The 23,282-nt window shown below is 38.7% G+C and overlaps 5 protein-coding genes across 7 annotated transcripts; all 5 read right to left on the bottom strand.

The window, feature by feature from the left end:
* Positions 1-301: 301 nt before the first annotated feature.
* LOC113705217 (mediator of RNA polymerase II transcription subunit 10b-like) lies at positions 302-2,952 on the bottom strand. The gene is made up of 5 exons (XM_072062521.1): positions 2,555-2,952; positions 2,361-2,441; positions 2,173-2,275; positions 1,384-1,473; positions 302-567 (listed from the first exon to the last, which is right to left on the bottom strand). Exons 1-5 carry the CDS (start codon positions 2,815-2,817, stop codon positions 496-498), a joined length of 609 nt encoding a protein of 202 aa, XP_071918622.1. The 5' UTR covers positions 2,818-2,952; the 3' UTR covers positions 302-495.
* A 458-nt stretch (positions 2,953-3,410) lies between these two features.
* On the bottom strand, positions 3,411-5,490 carry LOC113707248 (ubiquitin-ribosomal protein eL40 fusion protein). Its single transcript, XM_072062522.1, has 4 exons — positions 5,184-5,490; positions 4,916-5,018; positions 3,770-3,836; positions 3,411-3,662 (listed from the first exon to the last, which is right to left on the bottom strand). Exons 1-4 carry the CDS (start codon positions 5,371-5,373, stop codon positions 3,636-3,638), a joined length of 387 nt encoding a protein of 128 aa, XP_071918623.1. The 5' UTR covers positions 5,374-5,490; the 3' UTR covers positions 3,411-3,635.
* Positions 5,491-8,430: 2,940 nt separating this feature from the next.
* LOC113706839 (methionine gamma-lyase-like) lies at positions 8,431-12,397 on the bottom strand. The gene is made up of 2 exons (XM_027228865.2): positions 11,244-12,397; positions 8,431-9,197 (listed from the first exon to the last, which is right to left on the bottom strand). Exons 1-2 carry the CDS (start codon positions 12,037-12,039, stop codon positions 8,620-8,622), a joined length of 1,374 nt encoding a protein of 457 aa, XP_027084666.2. The 5' UTR covers positions 12,040-12,397; the 3' UTR covers positions 8,431-8,619.
* Positions 12,398-15,780: 3,383 nt separating this feature from the next.
* On the bottom strand, positions 15,781-21,682 carry LOC113705573 (embryogenesis-associated protein EMB8-like). Of its 3 annotated transcripts, none has more exons than XM_027227476.2 (8): positions 21,094-21,682; positions 20,862-20,990; positions 20,490-20,621; positions 18,751-18,893; positions 18,550-18,647; positions 18,371-18,465; positions 17,877-17,930; positions 15,781-16,115 (listed from the first exon to the last, which is right to left on the bottom strand). In XM_027227476.2, the coding sequence occupies exons 1-8, from the start codon at positions 21,652-21,654 to the stop codon at positions 15,921-15,923; spliced, it is 1,407 nt and encodes a 468-aa protein (XP_027083277.2). In that variant the 5' UTR covers positions 21,655-21,682; the 3' UTR covers positions 15,781-15,920. The 3 variants fall into 3 exon arrangements, with proteins under 3 accessions (XP_027083277.2, XP_071919643.1, XP_071919644.1); XM_072063542.1 differs by having other exon boundaries at positions 16,080-16,795; XM_072063543.1 differs by lacking the exon at positions 15,781-16,115 and adding an exon at positions 16,840-17,774 and having other exon boundaries at positions 21,094-21,681.
* Positions 21,683-22,020: 338 nt separating this feature from the next.
* LOC113707438 (uncharacterized) lies at positions 22,021-22,840 on the bottom strand. The gene has a single exon (XM_072063706.1). It carries the CDS (start codon positions 22,589-22,591, stop codon positions 22,118-22,120), a length of 474 nt encoding a protein of 157 aa, XP_071919807.1. The 5' UTR covers positions 22,592-22,840; the 3' UTR covers positions 22,021-22,117.
* Between the last annotated feature and the right edge of the window lie 442 nt (positions 22,841-23,282).

Raw genomic sequence — 23,282 nt, 5'->3', positions numbered from 1 at the left:
GCAAATAAACAGATAGCAACACCAATTGAAGATGGTTGTTCAAAGCCTTACTTATCAATACATAACTATTTAGTTGGACAACATACATAATTTCAAGGTAATCATATAAACTTAAGTCTCTTTTCGAATTTGTGCTTCTCTAAATTCTCTACCCGTGCAGTATCAAAAGTAGGGAACCATTTTGCCACCGAGAGAGCTAGACGTAGAGGAATTGCAATTGATGAGTTTCACTTACAAAGATTATTCCCGTTGGTGTGTACTAAATTAAAGATATGCGCATCAATTCTGTGATACCCATGGCTGACAAACAAAACCCTTAAAATTAAAGTCAGCAGCATTTCAAAGTAGCTCTGGCATAGCAGCATTTTTACACGGTATTCTTCAGGGATCCAAGTATTCAACACAGAGATTTTGCCATGTCAAATTTTTGTATTCAGAAACAGGTACATATTATAAATACTAATCAAATTTATACCAATTAACCTGTCATCACTCCTAAATCTCACTCTTCACCTTGACATCTCCATTTGGTAGCATACTTTGTGCCTGCGCAAATCGTTTCAGTTCCTACATTTCATTTAAACAGGTTAGTAACCAGCTAAAGCAATTGAAATTAAAAATAAAAATAAAAATAAAAGCAAAGGAAAAAAAAAGTCAGGCATGGCTAGAATTCAGAAAAGCCAAACAGTTCAAGAAAGAGAATAGCTTAACATAGACAAATACGACAACTGGACTTAGAGATACCTGTGAAGAGCTAATATCGCTCTATTTGCTTATATCATTAACACTGTCTTTCAGATATAATACATTTCTAGAAACATAGACACGGACAGTATCTCCACCTATCAACATCCAAAGTACATGGTCACTGTCTGGTAATGTCCACCAGAGGTCTCTGCAAATAGTTGCAGTAACAAAATCAACATTCACTCGATCAACATATCACCATCTCTTTCATGGCATCTTGCACTCCCACTCCCCCGGGCTCAGTCTTTTGTTGAAAACATGAAAACTGATAAAGACAATATCCCCAGCTAGAGTTCCAAAGAGATCCAAACACTTAAGCTCGTCGTGTAAATACCATTTCACAGCTGCAACTGGAAATGGCTTGAACAAAATTCACACTAATAGTAATCTTGCATAGTCTATGTAACAACAATTAATTAAACTTAAAAGAATTAGTGGTCCCTTAATATCATAGGCAGCATGGCAATAACTTCACAAAACTTTGGCAGTGATGCAACACACAACTACAAAATTCAGGGGCGCATGCTTCCAACATATACCACAAACACATATAAAGCTGACCAAAACTATTTTCAGAGCCATCTTTGGACATGTCTGAAGAATACTAGCAAAGCCGAGACTTAGATAGTAACTCACAGCTGCAGAGCCTGCACGTATGTCCCTGTAAGCTTCCACCTCGTCAGGGAATGCCTGTTCAAGTTCTTCTAGAAGATGCCTACGCAGACCCTGAATCCAAAAACAGGTAAAACATTATTCTTATTAGTGCTAAAATCAGATAAAGAGAGTAAGAGAACACGAGTGAAGCATCATGAGGGAAAAGCAGCAAATGTCTTCTGGTACATGATCAAGAGAAATCTCATATCCTCGTTTGATTGCTAAAACCAGTTTTGATAATTGAAAATTTTATCCAGATTACAGTAGAAACTTACTGTGCAATAGAATCTCACCCAAAGATGATTCCAAAGGAATGTTATCAAATGATCGTGCACTAAAAAAAGCTTCTCATCACATCAACAAATACTTCTAGTCAACAGGAATAAGCTATAAGCACTGCAGTAATTGAAATGCAAAATTCAATAGGTGCCTTCTTCTTCTTTTTTTTCTTTTTTTTTTCCCTTTTTTTTGGTTCTAACAGGTGCCTTCTTCATCTGAGAAGCTGATAGCTAATTTCGGGAGCAGGCAGCCATAGTTACAGGTAATTTTTTGTTTTTGTTTTTTTTTTTTGGGGGGAGGGGAGGGGAGGGGAGCGGAGGGTGGGGGCTATGCTATCAAGAAAAGAAGCTTTAAAAATGGAAACTTGGCAGGCCTCGAAATGGAACTCTCCACACAATAAAAGGAAATGTAGAACAAACAATAAAATCAAACTAAGACCAAGAAAAACTTGAAATAAAATAGTAGGTTAGAGGGATTAAAGAGAAAAGAAACCTTGAAGGCGTCAGTTTTGCCTTTGGTTATCTGATTCTTAGCAATGCAATTATTGATAACATCCTTGGTGAACTCATCCGGATTCTTCCCATCATCAATCAAGCTGCATACTCCAACCAATGATTCCAAGATTGGGGTTTGATAGAACATAAATTGAAAGGGGAAGGAAAAAGAGAGAAAGCAGTTACTTGAGAACCTCCATAGGGACCTGAATGTTGCACTTCTCAGCTAATTTCGACACATTATCCAGCTCCAAAACCAGATTATTTCTGTCCGGGAGGGGGAAAAAAAGCTAAGAAAAGAATTTGGAGTGCAGAGTCAAAAGCAATTGTAAATTGATAGACGCTGAGGAATAATGAAGGAGGAGGAAAGAGGACGGTACAGGCGTTGGAGGAGGGGGAGCTGGGAGGCGACGTTGAAGGAGGAGACAGTGAGGTAGAGCTGGTGGAGAATTCCTAGGGTTTTCTGAACAGAGTTGATGACTTGGGTAAGGTTGTGCTTAGGGTCGTCGATGGGGTTAGGGGTGGAGGCATTCATGGCGGTGGATTCCACCGGTGAGGCGTCGTTGGACTGAGAGATTGTCATGCCGTTGCCTCCGCCGCTAACTTGGGGGGTTCCCACGACTGTGTTCTGCGATGACTCCATCTTCCTTCTTCTCACCCGATCGATTCCCGGAGGAGAAATAAAATAACGTTGAGGTCCTTCTAGTAGAGTATTAGTAAAAATACTAGTACGACTTTTCTCAGCAAAATGCCCAAAAGGGATGCGATGCCTTCTTTTTAGTCCTTTGTTTACGGTTTACGTAATACCTCCTCCGTCTCATTTCTTTTGTCTATATGATAAGACTTGCGATTCTGCTATGAGTGGCAGCAGTAACTCATCATTGGATTTGGAATTTGGATCCAATGAGCATCTGCAAATCCATTATTCAATTTTGACATACCCTCAACTCCACGACTCGGAGCGAATTGGGATCCTTCTTTCGTTTGTTGATAATCAATTAAGTAGTACTTAAAACTCTCAATTAATATTGCTACTTCGCCATATTTTGCTCTCACATTCGAATGTGTTCCGCACTGACAAACCATTCCTACTAGTTTCCATGCAATTTGGCCACTTTTCTCCTTGGGAGAAAGCACGTCCAAGTTTTAGGTAATTCAATCAATTCTCTCTCAGGAAAGAGAGTTTTGTGAAAACGGTAAATAGGCAATAGGTTTAAATGAAACGCAGGCACAAACTTCAGACTGAAATGGTAAAAATCCTTAAACCATTAAAATAAAATTCATCCACCAAGCGATAATTTGAGTCACAACAATCTCCAAGTATGAATGAAGGTGTTCACAACAATTGTCACAACATTTAAAAAAAAAAAAAAAATTGAACAGAACATTCAAAAACTTCTTGAGCTCTGAGAGCCTTCCTAGAAACATGCTTGATGGACATTCATAGGTATATATATCCCTCTACTTGATCTTCTTCTTTGGCCTCAACTGCAACAAATTTAAAGAAACAGAATCAGCGTGTTTGCAATAGTAAGCAAGATAAATGACTCTAGGAAAATCGTCATGTTAGCACACGTGTCGTATGATACACTCACCTGGTTGCTGTGCCCGCACTTCTTCTTCCTACAGTTCACAGCACGAGGATGCAGCCGTGCATAACACCTAGAGAAGAATTCCGATCAATAATGTCACTGCTCCACTAAAGGTTTGTTGGGAACGCACGGGATCGCAGACACACAACTCAGATCAGTGAAACATACAGAGATATCAAATAGATCGCCATCTTAAGTTCAATTCTCCACTACATGCCTGAAGCCGGTACTTCAAGACTCAGGCAAGTTCCTATTGCCTCAGGTCATGACAATAAATATGCTCATGACGATTAAATACACTTCTGTATATGCTCCAAAGTAATCTTGATGAAGGAAAAATAAGAAACAAACACTTAAAATCTTTTTCCGGATCAAATGAAAACCCGATGAGAAAAGACAGAACAAAGGCAAAATAAACAACTATGTGAACTTGTAATGAATTAGTAGTCCACATTATGGTAAGACCATCCTCCATTCTTCTCCAGCAGAAATAAACTCCGAAAACACAAGCACCCACACATCAAACTGATCTTCTCACCTATGCCTCATTGACATTACATTGGGAAAAAAATTGCTCAGCACTTGCTACTCGAGATCTCAAAAAAAAAAAAAGATGACTGTCAAATTCTCACCCTTTGGCAAAATTTACCGAGCATCCTAGCATGATCAACATTTGAGTCCAAGCTTAAAGCAAATGGTTATTTGGGCCATTCTCCGACACAGTAGGGGCAGTTTAACTAATTAGGTGCAATTCAGAGCATGTGTAGTTTAAAAGCATGATATTGTGACAAGATAGACCAGATGAGGAGGAAGGTATTTCCAACAGCCTGAGCCCTCAAATAAGATTATCAAAAGCTTCTGAGCTTGGCAGTTCTAGCTACCAGAGGGAAAAGGAACACGAAAATGAAATGCTTTATCCACAGAGGCAAAACGATCAAACTGATCTAAACAAATATTAGGGCAATTCAACAAAAATTAGTTTCCCAATTTTAATGAATGATTACACAAGCACAAGCTAAAAAAAAACACAGTTAAGCAATATTCTATCACTTAGTTGTGCGCTGCATAACAGAAATATCCAAAATTGAGATATCTACACCGAACTTGATAGTGCAAAAAGAAAACTGTAAATGCGAAAAGAAAATTTACTTGCGGCAAATCATCTTCTCCTGATTGTACTTCCTAGCCAAAGCCATCAAAGACGGTTCAATGATTCCACCACGAAGCCTCAGCACCAGATGCAGCGTTGATTCTGCCAAAATGACAAAAATAAAATTCCAAATCACACACTCTTTTTCTTTTTTTTTTTAAGTAGTAAAATCACTTATTTAGTTAGAACACCATCAGTTCAGGACTTAGAAAGGAAAAAAAAAGTAATAATAAAGATGAAAAGTAAAATAAGAGGAGGAGGAGGAACCTTTCTGGATATTGTAATCGGCAAGAGTGCGGCCGTCCTCCAACTGCTTTCCAGCAAAGATCAACCTCTGCTGGTCGGGGGGGATTCCTTCCTTGTCTTGGATTTTGGCCTTCACATTGTCGATGGTATCACTCGACTCAACCTCTAGAGTTATGGTTTTCCCTGTTAGGGTCTTCACGAATATCTGCATCTTCCTCTGCTGTCTTCCTCCGCTATCTTCCTCCTTTGCTCTCCCCCCTCTTTCTCCCTCGCCTTTTATAGCTAGGGTTACTTTCGAGATGTCAAGCCCAAATCAACAGGTACTTCTAGCGCAGTGTTGCAAATTTCTAGGAGTATGCTTTATACAGCCCATTAGCCCATCAAGATGTCTATAGCCCATCAAGATGGACTCATATCTCACTCCAGCGCTCTGTTTCCACTTTTACCCCTGTCCCAAATTCTATGGCTCATGTTTGAAGAAATGCTATCAAAATTCTGTGGCTCATTTATTTATTTTTTGACAAATAATATTTGCATTGCAAAATAATTCTTTGATACTCTGCTTCTTCCTTCACGTAATACAAAAATTAGATTGACGTGCAAATATCACTTGCCTTTTCTTTTCTTTTTTTAGGTTAAATAGAGGTGTTAATTTCATTTTGTCCCCTCAAACTATATACGGAGTCCCACTTCAGTTCTTGAACTTTAAAATGAAACACTTAAATCTCTAAATTACAAAATGTGTTTCGATTAAGTAAAATCAGTGACAAAATTCGAAAAATTAACGATGTATTAGAAGTGTGGAGAGCACGCTCCATTAGTGTGATTGTGTAACTATTATAAACCAAAAGAATAGGGACATAAGATAATTTTACCTTTCTTTTTAATTCCTTCTTCTTCATCCTTCCATTTTCCTTTATTTTTTTCCCATATTCTTCTTCTTCCCCATCCTCCCTAGTCGCATCCCCACCTCTACCACCCCATCTTCCACCACTATCACTCCCTAACATCTCCCTTCCCAACACCTACCAACCCACTATTTTCAATCCCTTTTCTACCCCTGCATCTTGTTGGTCACCCAAACCCATCACCGCTAATCCTTTCTCACTGTTGACTCTCCCCTCTTTCCAATCATGGCTGATCTCCACCCATCTTAGCCATAATTGAATTTCCTACTTTTCTATGTTTATTTTCAATACCAAGCTTCTAAGGATAAAACATATATCAAGAAGTTCAAAAAAAAAAAATCAACTTGAAGCTTGAAATTTGTTTTTAGATCTATTGGTATGGGATCTTCTATGGAGGTTGCAATGAGGTTTTATTGTGTGAAAGAATATTGAAAGAAAATGCAAGAAACCTATCGGACAGCAATTCCCATAAATTTTCCCCTTTACTAAACCATACTAACCTTCTGTATCTGAATCCGATTGTGATATCAATTCGAAGTCTCAACCAAGTACCCGTTCAATTTGTTTTCATCGTTTAGCCAATTTAGTTCACATCCCCTGCTTTGAAGTCTAAATTATGTATTCTACTTGAAATTTTCTTTTTTGGCCTTCACGATTTTGGACGATGAGCATAAAGATGACCTAAGAGGCTTTTCCAATCCCTTGAAGTTTCTTTTCTTTGGGAAGAAACTGAGCAAGCCGATTTTGGAAGCGAGTGAACTCGCTACTTTAACTTCGCCGCCAATAATCCGAACGAACACTTCCACCACTTGGGTTGGGTCAAACTTCGGCAACACTTCGGATTCGATGAAGAAGCTATTGCTATTGGTGATGATGCTACTTAGGGAAGAAAAAGCTTGAAAGCCAATGACAATTATTGGGGGAAGGGAAAGGAGGTTGTCTACTGCATCAATTGGTTGGGTTCCTTTCATTGAATTACTAAACTACACCCTTTTTTCTTGATATTGGCCAGAAAAGGAAGGATGAAGAAGGAAAAGACAAAAAAAAAAGACAAGGATGAAATTTATTTTATGTCCTATTTTTTGGTTTATAACACTTACAAAAGTTGAAATTAACACTTACACAGCCATCAAGTTTTTTATTCCATCACTGATGTTACTTATTGTAACACATTTAGTAGTTTAGGGACTTAAGTGTCCCATTTTGAAGTTCAAAAATTGAAGTGAGAATTTGTGTATAGTTTGAGGGGATAAAATGAAATTAACCCTAAATAGAGGACCATAAGATAGACTCATATTTGGCATGACCCCCTCGAAATTTGGTGAATCCTCACTCTAGAGTTTAGAGAGTCAGTTATTGGCCCAAAGCTGCATTCGATTGCATGGTTCGTAGTAGGTTTTTGTATTACTCCTATCGAATGGGATAAGAAATTTGAAGATTTGAAGACTTCTTGCTTTGCGGTAAGAAATTTTAAATTTCAATAGTGCTCAAGTAATATATTTAAGGGTAAATTACCTTTTACCCTCTTGTGGTTTGGTGTTTTATTACACAACCGCTTTACGATTTTAAAACCCATATATAACTCCCATATGATTTGGATTAATGTGTTAATGATAGTTTTTTCATTAAAATTAACGATTAATAGTAAAAAGTCAAAATCAAACTAATAAATTTATAAATATACCCTTTCATTACTTTTTTCCTCCAAACATAAAAACAAGAATTGAAATAAAAAAATAGACAAATAAGCAATAGAAAATATCATCAAAGATTTAGTTTAAAAACCTATAATGATATTTGTAGTCAAAAAAGATTTGGTATTTTTTGTTTCTTAGTTATTTGTTGTATATTTTCTTTCCATCTGTTTTGTTTTCTATTCATTTATTTTTCTTTTCCTTCCATCTCTTTTGTATTTGGAGAAAATTAATATTATGTAAGCCAAGGTATGGGTAGGCTTTCAAAAATCATCTCTAAATAAGAGAGAGATAAAAGGAAAAAAGTAGTGAAAGAGTGATTTGTCAATTTATTAGTTTAACTTTGATTTTTTTACTATTGACAGCTAATTTTAATTAAAAAATTAATTGTGATGCTTTAATCCGAATTTATGTGAGAGTTATGTATCGGATGTTTAAACTATAGGGGGTTTAATGAGAATCAAAAAGGGCAGGACAGTAGTCGACATTCGTTTGTTATTATTGTTGGCATTCTTCTTCTTTTGGTTGTAGGAGAAAACATTAGTCGAAATGTTTAAAAGAATAGAAACATATAATAAACTTCAATGTGCAAAAATCGAAAAAATTGAGGGCTTGAGAAAAGACACAAGGTTAAGAATTACCAAAACTAAGTGGGGTCCAGCAGAGTCGAGATCATAGACACGATTGTATTAGTATTACCCAAAAAGGAAGCAGCAACATAGCGTACTTACTTGTATTGTATGCCATCGTTTACGGTTTTACATAAAAAAAAAAAAAAAAAAAAAAACAGCAACCACTAAAAAGTAGTAGCAGCAGCGAGACAGAAGACGTGCGTGGTCTTCTTCTTGTGTTTTTTTAATGCTTTTGGAACAAATTGGTGTCTTGCATTCTGGAAAGGGCCTTCTCAAGCTGGCTCCATTTCTGCTCCAGCGTCCCACTATAGCCAATCGACATCCTAACCAATCCGGGCGAAATGCCGGCCAAGGCCTTCTCTTGGGCGTTCATCTCGCTGCTGGTGCTGCTTCCGGAGATGGACATTAAGGTCTCATGGTAGCCCAAACTGACAGCCATGAACCCAAACTGAGTGTAGTTCTGCAGAAGATTCATGAAACGGTTAGCCCTCTCCTCAGTTTCCATGTCCACGCAGAGGATGCCCCCGAAGCCGTAGTCCTTGTTGGCCAAGGATTTCAAGGTGGAATGATCAGGATGATCATCGAGTCCAGGGTAGATGACTTTGAAGCCCAGTTTCTTCATGCGGGTAGCGTAGGTCAGAGCCCGGTGGCAGTGCTCCTTGATCCTCAAGCCGAGGTGGGGGAGCCTCTCTGAAAGTTCAAACGCCACCTTGGGATTCATTGTTGGACCAAGCAGCATCAGAGCACCTTGATGCAGATCCATCATGGAGTTCACCAGGCTCGCTGGACCGCACACAGCACCTGCAAATTGTAACCCCCAACATTTGCCATCCTTAAATCATAATGGAGCGTACTTGGGAAAACCCACACGAACATAATAAGAAGTCACGATCATAGCAAGATGCCGGAGGAGCAAAATTTTATACTACTTTACTTATATCTATATCTATACACGCAGTGTTTATTATTAGTACTATTACTTGTTAGTTTCAGTATGTTTGCCAAATTAATTCGGGTTCACTGCAGGAGCAGAGGCTTTTTGACAAGCTGAGCAGTCCAAAAGTGGAATCGATTCTACACCAGAATCCAGAGTTTTGTTGAATAAAATCCTGCATGCCGCGCCCGCCCATGGTGAAAAAGATAAAGCCCTGATCTTGAACGGGCACCCTAATTAAAAGCGGCAAAGCATTTAAGAGAGGTTTGATGTGCTATGGAGGGTACGTGTGGACGAGATTAACTTGAAGAACATAACATTTGACGTCTTTGCTTGTTACTACTATTTATTATATTCTTATTGATTGTTGTTGCCGCTGCCTCAAAGGCAATTAAACTAAAGGCGCTCTACAGCTACAGTTGTTGCCGCCGCCGGTCGCTCTACAGCTACAGTGTGTGATACTTTGATGCCACATCACACGTTGCCATAAAAGAAACCAAACCAACTCATAAGCTCGCTGGCGGTAACTTCTTTTTTTTTTTTTTTTTTTTTGTCAAATACTTGCTGGTGGTAACTTGAAGTGGCACTAAAAAGAAAGAAGAAGAACTAAAGAAGCCAAAAACAGATTGGAGAGAAATAATAAAGCAGGCATGTGTGACCGCAACTCTTGACTTTACGTGGGAGTCAGTGGCGGAGCCACGTGCAAGCAAAAATTAGTTTTAGGCTTAGGTAATTTTAAAAAATTTTAAAGACTAAATTTTACTCAATTTTCTTTTTTTTTTATATACATAGACCCGAACAATTGAAATTTCATAATTCTTAAAATCACAATAATTTCGAATTTGTTTCAAGTTATAGTTCAAAAATAAAATTTTCAAAAACAAGATTGAGAAAATCAATTCTTCAAATTTCAAAAATTTTCAAAAACAAGAAATTTTCAAATGGACAATAAATTTTTTATTTATAATACGAAATTAAGCTACTATAATTTTTATTTATTTATAACACGGTAAAGATAAATTTCTTAAAAGAAACTCGTAGAAGATGAGGTTGTTGGTGATTCACAAAATATTGTTAAAAAAAAAAAATCAAGAGATCCATTTGATTATATTGAAAAAGATGTATTTAACAAAATTGATAATGAATTGAATTTGTAATGTTTTAAAAAAAAAATAACACTCGTATGTTTTAATTTTAATAATCAGTGTATAACATTAGTAGTTTTTATTTTTATTTTTTAAAAATAGGTGTTGTTGTACTAAAATTTGACCCCACTTACACTTAATATGAGGTCTTAGGTCGGCCCCCACAAGATCCCCACCTTCAGGCGTGGAATGGACCATCTATTGTCTCATTCTCGTACTAAGCGCAACTCGTGTGGATTCGACAAACATCTTATCCGCTAGGTTCCATAATCAAACCAATCTTTAACCCCAAAGAATCTCGCCTCTTTTGACGTCATGAATTTTTGGCTAATGTGCAGACATCGAATTACTAACAGAGGATTCCCGCGGTGGGGAATCGGAGAAATCTGTTCTTATCTTCTTCTTCTTCTTCTTCTTCTTTTTTAAAGTGAAAAAAAAATAAAATAAAATTCAGTGGAACTTAAAAGCCCCCATGACACCAAAAGTTGCTTTTGTGCAAAAATGACCCTGAAATTAAAAATTAGACTGTGGCGTTAAACACTTTAACAGCAGCAGCCCCTTTCAGGTTTTACCCAAAATAGAACTAGAAGGCCAGAAGACAGCTAGAGGGCTAGAAGAAGCCTGGAACACAACACCGACGAAGATTCCCAGACGGACAGCCGTACTACTACTACTACTAGGTTGGTCGGTTACAAAACGGTCCTATGAGTAAGAGGGAAGACGAGGATGATTCACAAGAAACGAAACAACAAAAGCATAGTGATGTACCTGCAATGATGTCGGCGCCGCCACTTATGAACTTGGAGATACTGTGAACCACCACATCAGCACCCAACCTCCCGGGCGACATTACCATGGGTGCGAAAGTGTTGTCCACCACCACCGTCACCCCCTTGTCATGCGCTATCCGGCACAGCTCCGGCACGTTCGCCACCTTCAGCGCGGGGTTCGAGATCGACTCAAAGTACAGCACCTTGGTCCTCCCCTCCACAATGGCTTCCTTCACCGCCAGGTGGTCCCTGATGTCCACGAACGACGTCGTGATGTTGCACGCCCTCGGCATGAAATGGGACAGCAGGGCGTAGGTGCCCCCGTAGAGGGTCCTGGAGGCCACCACGTGCCCCCCGGAGCTGCACAGTTGCAGCAGCACGGACGAGATGGCCGACATCCCCGACGCCGTGCAGTAGGCTGCCTCCGTTCCCTCCAGGGCGGCCATCTGGCGGCTCAGGTTGAGCACCGTCGGGTTGAAGTGGCGGCTGTAGATGAAGAAGTCACGGTCGGGGCCGAGCTCGCCGGAGAACATCCGGCGCATGGTCTCGGGCTCCATGACGGTGAAGGTGGCGGAGGCCTCGATGGACATGTTAACGCCGCCATGCTCGCCGAACTCGTGACGGGCATTGGCCAGAGCGGAGGCGGGGTCCTGAATCTGATCGGGCCAGAGGGTGAGGGGCTTCATTTGTTTCTTGGCCACAACCAAGTCATCGCGGTCCCAATTCTCGTCGGAGCCGGACCTTTTTCTGGTTGGCGTGACTACGCTGTTGCGATTGATCCCAGTTTCGGCCATTTGTCGCGAGGCGAGCGATTGCACAACAAGTTCCTTTTTCTTTTTTTTTTTGGTTCAAATTTTACTAATTTAATGAATATTAGCAATTGGTACTAATTGATAGCGAAGGGGAAAAGTAGAGGATAAATTTGGAAGAGGAATTTGAGAAGGAAGAGGCGAGGACGAATTTTCGGCTCAGCTGCTGCGTTGTTAATTTATAGATACGATGTACAGAGAGACTAGAGAGGAGGAAGGCTGAGCCAGATATAAGAAAATAGGATAGGACTACTCCTACGATAGAAGTTAAAAGAGTAGTATTTTAATGAATTGGAGGGGGTTTTTGTGACGGTATTGGTATCGAGCCTGGAGGAGTATTGCCTCCTTCGAGTTGGAAAATACTGTGTACTAATTGTAATTACCATAGCAGGACTGGTTCAGTGAATCTGGTCGTATATTTCAGGTCTGCTAAGCTTCTTTTTTTTTTTTTTTTTTTCATTTGACTTGAAGAGGGAGGAACAAAGTCTTTTTTTTTTTTTTTTTTTTTGGCTTTTGTGACCAACGGCGGGATTAGGCTCACTTTCAGGTTTCAATGCTGCTTGCTTTGTTTGCGTACGGTAGCCAAGGAAAAAGCTTCCGCCCTCCATTCCTACTAATTTGATCTTCCTACTTCAGGAAATTGCTTGTTAGTTTTATGAATTAAGAAAGAAGAAAAACCTTTGCACAGCTACGTACACCTGCAATCCAAGTGTTTGGGGAGTCCCAAGTTGAGGAATTAAATGTCAGTAGTACTATTCTTTTCCATTTGGGACCTTTCCAGCATTTGTGCTATCTCACTAAATATTTTTTTCCTTATTCTAAAGATATTTTTCAATCTCACTAAAACGGAACATTTCCTTCTTGGGATATTCAGTAGTCTCCCATTTAGCATTAGGCAATTATATACTCCCTCCGTCCCACTTTGATAGTCTTATTTTCCTTTTTGGTCTGTCCCAAATTGTAGTCCACTTTCCCATTAAGAAATGTAATGATCTTTCAAATTGTCTACAATACCCTTATTAAATATCTTGTTATTAATACATTGTTATTAAATACTAACCCATTACATTGAATACATTGAACTTTTCCAATGCACTCTTCGTTATTAGCATAAGGGTATTTTAGGAAATTATTAATCTAAATTTATGTTTCCAACCAAATTAATTACACTTTCTTAATCTGTGTGAAAAAAAAAATCAAGATTAGGTAAACGGGACGGAGGGAGTATATATATCTTCATTCACCGATGACGACGCTGTTGAGGAATTAATGCACTGCATGATCTAAAAGTTTAATCAATGCTTTATGGTCACACAATCTGTCGTTATACTTTCCTTTCGAAAGAAAAAAAATATCGACTTTTTTTTATGAAAAAATTATGAGAAATCACATTTGTTAGATCAGAGACGGGAGCGACCGATTTTGTATCATTGCCCCTTCTAGACACACATTTCTCGTTCTGCATGCGGAGATCTGAAGCTCGCTATCAGGGTCAGGACAGAATTATAGCAGGGGCAGTATTTCTTACAAAGAGACCCAACATTGACAATAATTTTTATTAAAGATTAGGAAAAAAAAAAAACTTAATACTGCTACTACTGTATCAGACGCCTTTTCTATTTGTATTTGTATTTAGAAAGGGCCAACTTATACTACTATGAAATAAAATTTGTTAATAAAAAAAAATCATGATCATCTTTGGTGTACTGTTTAGGATGATGCGGATGTGGTTCTGAGACGATTCACAGTCACATCATGCCGTACGATATAGGAGTATTATATGCCTAAGCCTTTAGAGAGAGAGAGAGAGAGATGGTGTGCGTGTGTGGTACGCCAGAAGGGTAGTACAGTAAATTTGTTCGTATGAACGTATGGTGCTTGTCCCACCACATGAATCCAGACGGCATCGTGCGTCTTTTGTATTTCTTCCTACTCGCAGAATTTGGAACGGGGAGCTTGTCAGTGTCGGTCCCATCCTCATCTTCAATGGCATTCCTTTAGAAATGATGATTTCTTCAGATAAAGAAACATTTTCAGGTCACATGTTATGTTTGTTAGGTTTGTAGGATTTGTTTTCCACGTGATTGATTATCTGAGCGCCAAACACTCGAAGATAACCTGTGCTGCTGCTTCATAGGGATATTTTGTAGTATTACTGCTTGCTGCTTATTTGGTACTCCCTCCGTCCCACTTTATTAGTTTTGTTTTCCTTTTTCGTCCGTCCCAAATTGTAGTCCACTTTCCCATTAAGAAATGTAGTAATCTTTCAAATTATCTAAAATACCCTTATTAAATATCTTGTTATTAATACATTGTTATTAAATACTAACCCATTACATTGAATACATTGAACTTTTCCAATACATTGAATACATTGACTACATTGATTAGCATAAGGGTATTTTAGGAAATTATTAATCTAAATTTATGTTTCCAACCAAATTAATTACACTTTCTTAATCTGTGTGAAAAAAAAACCAAGACTAACAAAACGGGACGGAGGGAGTATCTAAATTATTATTGTTCCAACAGTGTGGTTGGACTTTTCAACGGCGGAAAAAACTTTTCACGGTTGGACTACTCAGCTTCCACACCAAAAAAAAAAAAAAAAAAAAAGGGATAATGATTGATGTCAAGAAAACTTGGGAGGACAAAGGCATCTCTGCTGGGAACTTGCAACATTCGGACCACAGGCACGCACGCAAGTTTTGGCTAAGATAAGGGTAAGGGTTATGCTGCGTTGGATTGCCATGCTTTAAACACGTACTAGGAGTACTGCAAGAGCCGGCAACGATCAGGACTCAACGACAACAACACAAAGTCAACTGAGACCAGCATTCCTCCAAATTGCAAGGAGCCCTGCTCATGGATGGTTGTTGTTCAGTCTTCGGATGGAAGAACATCATGAGCCGGAACCCCAGGGAAGGGAACTTGGCTGGGATATCGGGCCACATGCAATAAATCGTCCAAGTTTGAAATCTCCACCATTCATATGGATGGATATCATATGGATAGTGATGCTGATACGTGCCTGGTTCCAGTTTTGGCAGCCACGGTAACAGCACCATTCAAGGTTTTGCCGCACGGAGTACCAAAAGAATCTCCAAACGTTAATGCTGTTTCGAACCTATTTCCCATCCCTTTTGTTCTTGTTATTATTACTATTAAGATAGGATGGAAAATTATCAAATCTACCCTGCTGAGTGGTCAGAGACACGCACGCGCGGGTGCCAGATTGTCATCATTTTGAAGAGATTGTCATCATTTTGAAGAGTGAAGAGGCGGATAAAATACACTTGGAATCCTCGGTGACATTTTATCCACTTGGAATTCTCGGTGACATGTTTTCTATGTCAATCCAATGTCATCAATAGTGTTGCGCCAAGTGTCATGTTATTATTTAAACTTGTATTAAATCAAGCCAAGTTGAATTATTAAAAAATTAATGTGTAAATAATAACAAGACACTTGGCACAACACTATTGGTGGCATTGGATTGACATATAAAACATGTCACCGAGGATCTCAAGCGAATAAAATAGATGGCAATTACTCATCAAGTTTTGGCAGTTGTCATAAAAAAATCAAAAAATAAAAAACAACATGACGCGCGCGCACACGTCAGACGTCAGCGAGCGATAGATAGACTCGTCGGAAATGATATATATATATATATATATATATATATGTGTGTGTGTGTGTATGATCTGCATTACATTTTCTTCATTTTGAGGTAACATCCATAAATGCATATAATGAATGAAATGAATCAACGATTCCAACACAATACAATGAATGGGTGAGAAACCGATCGGATGTCCTGGACGGTAGCGTACCCGTTCTTTGTACTTTCTCGAGAGGAGAGATCAATAAAGGGATGCCTCGACATGTTGCAGGCCACCCGATCCGACGCTCGAGCAAGCAGCAGCGCGCTCCAGATGTTCAAGAAATTCCATCACCGGGGGATCAGTCCAAGGCGCTCCTCTGGGAGCTTCACCACCAGCTACCCATCCTAGGTGACCGCCTTTGGGTGTGACTATTAATAAGCAATTCGAGTTTGCCTTTGGGAGGAAGAGCAAACTCAATCAATCAGGGTCAAACGAAATTGCTCATAGGATTTTTAATAACACCATGCATGGTTTTCATAACCCCCCCAAAAAAAAAAAAAAACCAGCAAGGAAATGCAAATGCCTGTCTATATTTCATTTATCGGTTCTCCTCCGTTGGAAAATGACAACACCGTCCGAGCACATTACACTACATGGAGTATAATGAATGATAAAAAGCATCATCATCCATGAAATGCATATGGCACTCCATGAGAAGAAACAACAAACTCCCCTGAGGAGTGAGAAATGGAATAGGAATCAAACCAAGTGGGTTACAGTCAGCACCCTCGTCGCTATCCAATTTGTATGTTTCAAAAGTCAATAAGACCCTATAAGATAAAAATATTGATGGTCCCACAAAGTACAAGAGAAGTCAAAAAAACACTGAAAACTAGTATGTGAGATAGATGCAATTGGTCCGGGGTTTAGGTTTGTTAACTTGTCTCTTGAGATTTCTCAAGAAGGTGAAAGAGAGATAGATGCAAATGGTCCTATCTTCAATAATAACCAAACAGTAAAGATTTTTCAACCTTTTCCCTTTGTCCCAATGATCAGTGTTACTGAATTCCTGCGTCAAAACATACTCATCCTCAAGATATATTTCATCATCTTTTCCCCTTAAAGATGGTAGCCTGAAATTTCAGTACTTTTAGAGATGGAAAGGCTATCAGTCGCATAAAAAACCAAGGCATCTATTATTATTTTTATATTTGGGCAAAATGCCAATCACCTCAATAGAGAAACATACTACTATAAATAATGCAGAAGCCAGAGCAGAAGGTTTAGGAGTGCGTCTAAGCTGTATTTAGAGCTCTTTGATGGAAATCAGAAATAAGTACTTAGTCAGCTATAAACAAGCTAGACTCTAATAACTTTTGTACAAAATGATCTGAGGGAGAGATAAGAAGGTATGAACAAAGGATTTGTTAAACAAAACCAGATGGCCAATACAAGAGAAATCAGCCAAGTTGTTGTCATGTGAGAAGGCGATATTGAGAGAAAAAGTAAAAGTGCAAAATACTGATTATCTGGAGAACTTCAACTGGCATCAAAATAAATGAAGTACAACAGAGCCATAAACACGTCTATGTAGGCCAAGTGAAAGAATGACAGTTTTGATTCAGCACGTGGGATATGGAACAATAAAAAAACTCAAGGGAAAAACATCATAACTCCGAGAACTCATATCGAGCAAATTTAACACGAAAAGAGAAAGGAGTACAGCAGTGTATGCAAGTAACGAATATCTCAGTTTTCTCCATTTTGCACTAGTGTCAACAGCAAAGTTTGTCTAAGATACTTCGCTAGGCCAATCTATTCATAATCATCATCATCATCATACCGTGCGCCATATAAGGGTATAGGTGGATTTTCTTTATTGAAATTTTTTTTTACATAGTCAAAGGAAAAATCCATATATATGTACAATTCCTGAGTTCCAGCCATATACATATTCATGGATGACAGAACCAATTGACTGCATCGCTCTTTTAATTATTGTCCTTAACACAAACAATATATTGAGTTACCAACATTTTGATAGTTGCCTAAATGTGACACCAATAGTCTACTGCCAGCACTAGAAGCGCCGAAAAATAACATCTGTCAATCCTGTTTTTTAGATGAGCACACGAGACTTTCTCTCAGATAAATTGAAAAAATTAACCAACTTCTACTCAACATTTGACAATAGACATGAAAAGTTGTGCATACCTTAATATCTTCACGAGGAATTCCTCTAGAAGGAGCAATTGGATCATTTGCAGCCTGTAGGCAACATATACAAACAATTATTTTCGTAATACTGCTTTACTTTTGGCTGACATAATTCAAACAGGAGTAGTAAAACCCAACAATTTTATCATTCTTCCACCCATTATGCTCCTTATCCTCAATCATTAAAAAAAGATAAATCAACAATTTAGTGCTTCAAAATAAGAAGATGCCTAGGGTTGACTGGGGAATAGTCAAATGAAAAAGGAAGCAGAAATTTTTGAATCGCCACATAAAGTTCCTTAGGTAAGTTCCAAAACTACCAAAAAAAACTTAGAGAAGCATATCAACAGTATTCTTCCTCGCACTGCAGTTTTATTCTACATAACTGATAGGATTGTAAAACATATCATGCATTCTTCAGTATTGTTGGGATATACAGAGCAAAAAGATTTTCTTTGAAAAAATACGATATATCATCAGAATGTTCTTGCCTGAATACAGAGCAAGGGGATGCAAACATTCTTTATGGAATCTGAACTGCTTGAATTCGAGTAATAGTCATCCACTGACTTGAATCCAAATGACACTGCAGGTATTACGAAAAGAAGTTGAAGCAGCCAGTAAGTAACGATGCATATCAACAATCTATTCCAGCACAAGTATTAGTTACCTCGTGTTAGAGCTTCATCAAATTCTCTGACAGATTTGGCATTGGCAGCTGCTGAGATATTGTATTCACCATCCATCTCTTCAAACAAAGGAGCATGCCTGCAAAGGCAATGGATATATCCCTTGAACCAATGTGGGAAAGCATTATAACCAAATTACACATAATTAGGAATAGGGGAAACTTAATGAATTGGTGAGTTACTCGGTGAAAATTTTGCAGAGACCATTTGCTAGGGATTTGTCATAAACAATGTTAAAGCCCTTACGGAAATCTTCATCAGCAATGACCAAGTTGAAAGGATTGCATAATGATACAGCACCAGAAAGAACACAGGATCGAGATTCCTGTAGCAATAGAAGAAGTTACAACTGAGACTTATAAAATTTGATAGCCAGAAGCTATTGAATATGAATTTCAATTCCTCTTGCAAAGAAATGAGTCAGCTAGAAGCCCACATTTGTATTAATGCAATGTCCAAAAGTTACAGTTGGATGTGAATGAAGCATTTACACCTCAAACAAGTTTCCTGCATATAAACTGACAACCCTTTCAAGTATGAATAATCTCAATATCTAGATATAGTAGAAATAATTTCTAAAAGGTGAGTGGCCTTCTTCAGTATAGATGTAAAATCTAGTTGCTGAGAAAGAGTCATGACTTTTGCATTGCAAGGAAGGTAAGCACAGCTCGACAGAGATAGAGAAACAAAATAGATCAGTTACTAATGAATGGACACAGTAAAGAAGAAACAAAGCTTCCAGACTCTTAGTTGGACAGACATTTAATAACATTTTTACTATGACATCTGTAGTATTACAACATGAAAACTTGAAACTGCTAACAGCACTTGTCCCGGTTGGCCTTGTCATCATGGTTGAACTTTTTCCGTTCATGAAGAATAACTGTCAAAAGTGACGAGAGGAAATGATACTTGGCATGATATATTTGATCATATGCTCCATGGGCAGGCCCCTTGTATTCTATTTCAGGAAACAGAACCACAGATATACACATCCTCATCCAACACAAAGAAAGTCTTTTCAACCCTTTCATGGTGTCATAGAACTAGCTCTTGGGATACATTTATTGGTTTGTGTAACGTGCAGTTTTGAATAACTTTTGCCATGTTTGCCCTTTCTAGTGCTGTTCAGCATCCTTCTCCTGAACACTAATTATCCCATCTATCACCAACTCTTTTGTCCATAAAATGGCACAGACAAACTATATGCCATGGATAATCAAGGTAATGTTGTTGACTTGAAGTACAAGAGCTTTTATCTTCTCAATTTCGTTGATGGAACTTAAAACAACCAAAAGAGTTAACTTTATCGAATATGGTGCACCAAAAGGCAGCAAGATAGCAAAACTTAAGTTTAACACAACACCATCTAATTAGGTTTTCTTTTCTTAGTTTTGCTTAAGCTGTCATATTAAGAAAAAATGAATATGACCTTCTTTAATCTCCTAACCTCCCATATACAACTAAAGAAAGAACTTTTGTCTTCTTGCTTCTCTTCTATTCTTGTTTCATGAAAGTTTTTATTTTCTTTTTTCCTTTTTTTAATTTTCCCACAAACTTCTGCAAAGTGTTGCAGATGTTAAAGCATGAAATTCTCAAACAACTAGTCACTTATAATTTATTGCCAGTGAATACAAAGCACTTCATATACCTCGTCATTTATGATTAAAAAAAAAATCTGTTTGTGCGCTTGAGATGGGAGAGTCCTTGTGTCCCTACCCTTCCCAAATAAAACAGAAAATCACACCTGCAAACCTATAACTTGTGATGGAAGTACTCATTGCCTGAAATAACATCTACCTCACTAGCCTAATAAGCTCTTTAACACATATTAGCATCGCCACATTGTTATTTTAGATCAGGGAAACAAAAAATTTTGAAACTGAAAGGGTGAGAGGATATCAAAAGTTAGTTGGAATACCTGACCCAAATAACGAACAAGAATATTGGCGCCAAGAGACCATCCAACAGCATAGACATTGGCTTTCGGATACCGGTTGTTGACAAGTGCCACTACTTCTGACATATCTCCAAGAAATGAAGCCGAATAGAACTGCAAATAAGTCAGCTCGAAGATTCTTGCAAAATAAAGCAGCATAAATTCTCTTGTCCAATTCAAGCCAAAAAAAGGCTATTATAGTTGTAGCTAAATCTTCTTTGTTATACGCACAAAAAACTAATTGATCAAGTTCAAAGTTGATTCACATTAACGATGAGCACCAAGTAACGGAAAAGTGATTAAAAAAAAGATTGCAACTTGAGTAGGATACTCGAGGAGGAACAGTAGTAGTACCTGAGGAGTGGTGACAGGGCTTTTACCACATCCTCTGCTATTGAACACCACAACCCTCCATCCTTTGCTCCTTGCTCTCACCAACATATGCCTCACGTACGAGTCCTGACTCCCTCCTGTCAAACCTGGCTGCAACCAATTAACCAAATTAACGCTCGCAACCAGACCAATGACTTGTAAACCAAAACCAGGACAGGAAAGGGGGACTGTGGATGAAGCACTCCTCGCTTACCAGCAAAATGAGGACGGGGGCAACGGCAGACAAGCGAGTTCGGTCACCGGAGACCCAATCAAGTGCAACGGTGCCGTTGTCCTTTGTACGGAGGCACTCACGCCGGAATTTGATATCAGGGAGCGAACGAAAAAACGCGGCAAAGATGGTCTCCACGTGTCTATTCCAAGCGATAAAAGGGTAAGGATGATAAGGGGTGTGAAGGCTTGTGAGTGCTGGGAGGAATGAGTCCCGAGCTCCACCGATAACTTCCAGGGAGGGGTGAGGGGTAGGTTGGTCGGACATTGTCAACGGGGTGGTAGTGTTGGTTGAGGAGCGGAGAGGAGGGGAAGAGCGATGGTTGTGAGCTGGAAGTTTACGGTGGCGGAAGGGGGAGGAGGAGAGCGGGGTGGAAGTGGCAGTGGCGGAGCCTATGTAAAAATAGGCTCTCGCCATGGGGAAGTTGGAGATATGTATATGGGTTGCGGAGAGAGGAGTGGTTGGGACCCAAAGTAAAAGTTGAAGAAAAGAATCATCCTTCTTTTTTCGGTTGATGTTTTTTTCGGTTGATGTTGGCTCCATTTCTTTCCTATTTCCGCCGACTAGATTTCGGTGCATTTTATGCGTGCTATTTGAGTTCAAGTAGTTAGCCGCCTTCTTGCATTCTTACCTACTAGTTATTTATTAGTTTATGTATTTAAAAAGTGATTAAAAAATATATTCATAATATTTATAAAATAGTATAAATAATTTATACCATCTTGTACTGTACACAATTAGAAAAAAAAAACTCTTTAAAATACTACTAGTACCGGCCTCGCCTTTTTTCTCCGCATCATTTTAAACACGGTAACTTTATTTAACAATAAATATTTTTTTAATTAAGCATAACATGATTTTACATATAGTAATAACACCTTACAACTTACTTTGAAAGAAAAAGGAAAGGAAAAAGAAGCAATAATTGCGGTATATTATTATTATCGAGATAGTAGTAATAAGCAATATGTTGGTTGGATCATTGGCGGCATCTACTGAATGAATTCTACTCTCCGGTGCTTTCCAAGTACTTGCGCTTCTCCTCTTGGGTCATGAAAGCCGTGATGGGGAAGAATTTCCCAATTCCCAGGGGAGTGTTGAAGTAAATCTTCTTATGATCCGGATCATCAATGCTCATTTCGGCAATGGGAATCCATAAAAGAAGCTGCTTGCTCTTGACTCCTGTCATCTTTTTCATCTTGAATTTCTCTACGTAGGCAGTCACCTCAGTTGCGTAGCTTACGAGGGTATTGCTCCCAGTAAAGAAATGCTGATACGGCTTTTTCTGCTTCATCCACACGAATCCAGTCGCCCGAACCCTTCCACATTCTTCCAGATTCTGCAGGGGAAGCACTCCCTTGGGAAACCCCAATTCTTCAAGGAGTTGTATGGAGTGCTGGTAGCATGCTTCAGCTCCATAAACAACTTCTGCACCTTCCCGACGTTCTTGATCTGCTGCAGATGATCTCCCACTAGCCATTTCGCTATCGCAAAATGCACTGAGAGTTAATTTGGCCCGGATGGAAGTTTAAATAGCGTACGTGATTCAGGCTTTGACAAATCGAATTGCGCGTACGTCATGGAATATTGGAATGGAAGTTGAGCTAACACCAGTTGAAGGCTCTTTTTGTTCCGTTCCATTCGCGGGTTGCTTACCCATTTCCTACCAGCCGCCTATTTCCAAATTGTCGGTCATTCATTAGTCATTCCTAAATTAATAAGCATCGGGCAGAAGACTTTTTTTTTTCCCCCTACTTTGGCAGAATGTATTACTAATTGTTGATGGATTATGATAGCATCAAAGATATTAATTGTAATTCTCAAAGTGACAGACATTTGTGGAATGCTCCGAATTGTTGCTTGTATCGTGTAGAATTTTAAAAAAGTCATGAAAGTACATAAAAATCGGGGATAAAAATACCTAAAATATAAAGACGAGGAGATAAAACCGTGATAGATTTACAAAAAAAAAAAAAAAAAAATCGTGAACATGTTTACTACGAATTCTGCGCTATAATTTGAGGAATTTCTTTAGGCGGCACTTCCGTGCGTGTTAGTGAAATTGCGCCTTTCCAGAAGGCAAATGTGAGCGCGTAGTTCTTTTTTTTTTTAAAGGGACAATTTCACAAACCACCCCTCAAGTTTCTGACACTTGCACTGACACCCCCTAA

The sequence above is a fragment of the Coffea arabica genome, chromosome 8c (assembly GCF_036785885.1).
Source record: "Coffea arabica cultivar ET-39 chromosome 8c, Coffea Arabica ET-39 HiFi, whole genome shotgun sequence".
Taxonomy (NCBI): Eukaryota; Viridiplantae; Streptophyta; class Magnoliopsida; order Gentianales; family Rubiaceae; genus Coffea; species Coffea arabica.
This window is presented reverse-complemented; position numbering and strand designations above follow the sequence as displayed.

Bases quoted from the DNA above. Each gene is read 5' to 3' on its own strand.
- LOC113705217 (XM_072062521.1), bottom strand. From the start codon at position 2,817: ATGGAGTCATCGCAGAACACAGTCGTGGGAACCCCCCAAGTTAGCGGC. The intron at 2,442-2,554 runs GTACCGTCCTCT...CCTCCCGGACAG, and splicing joins CTCCCCCTCCTCCAACGCCT to AAATAATCTGGTTTTGGAGC. The intron at 568-1,383 runs GTGAGTTACTAT...AATGAAATGTAG, and splicing joins TACGTGCAGGCTCTGCAGCT to GAACTGAAACGATTTGCGCA.
- LOC113707248 (XM_072062522.1), bottom strand. From the start codon at position 5,373: ATGCAGATATTCGTGAAGACCCTAACAGGGAAAACCATAACTCTAGAG. The intron at 3,837-4,915 runs GTAAATTTTCTT...ATTCTTCTCTAG, and splicing joins GAGAAGATGATTTGCCGCAA to GTGTTATGCACGGCTGCATC. The intron at 3,663-3,769 runs GTGAGTGTATCA...AATTTGTTGCAG, and splicing joins AGTGCGGGCACAGCAACCAG to TTGAGGCCAAAGAAGAAGAT.
- LOC113706839 (XM_027228865.2), bottom strand. From the start codon at position 12,039: ATGGCCGAAACTGGGATCAATCGCAACAGCGTAGTCACGCCAACCAGA. The intron at 9,198-11,243 runs GTACATCACTAT...TACAATTTGCAG, and splicing joins CGGCGCCGACATCATTGCAG to GTGCTGTGTGCGGTCCAGCG.
- LOC113705573 (XM_027227476.2), bottom strand. From the start codon at position 21,654: ATGGAGCCAACATCAACCGAAAAAAACATCAACCGAAAAAAGAAGGAT. The intron at 20,991-21,093 runs GTAAGCGAGGAG...AATTGGTTGCAG, and splicing joins CCCCCGTCCTCATTTTGCTG to CCAGGTTTGACAGGAGGGAG. The intron at 18,466-18,549 runs GTAACTAATACT...TAATACCTGCAG, and splicing joins TGATGAAGCTCTAACACGAG to TGTCATTTGGATTCAAGTCA.
- LOC113707438 (XM_072063706.1), bottom strand. From the start codon at position 22,591: ATGGCTAGTGGGAGATCATCTGCAGCAGATCAAGAACGTCGGGAAGGT.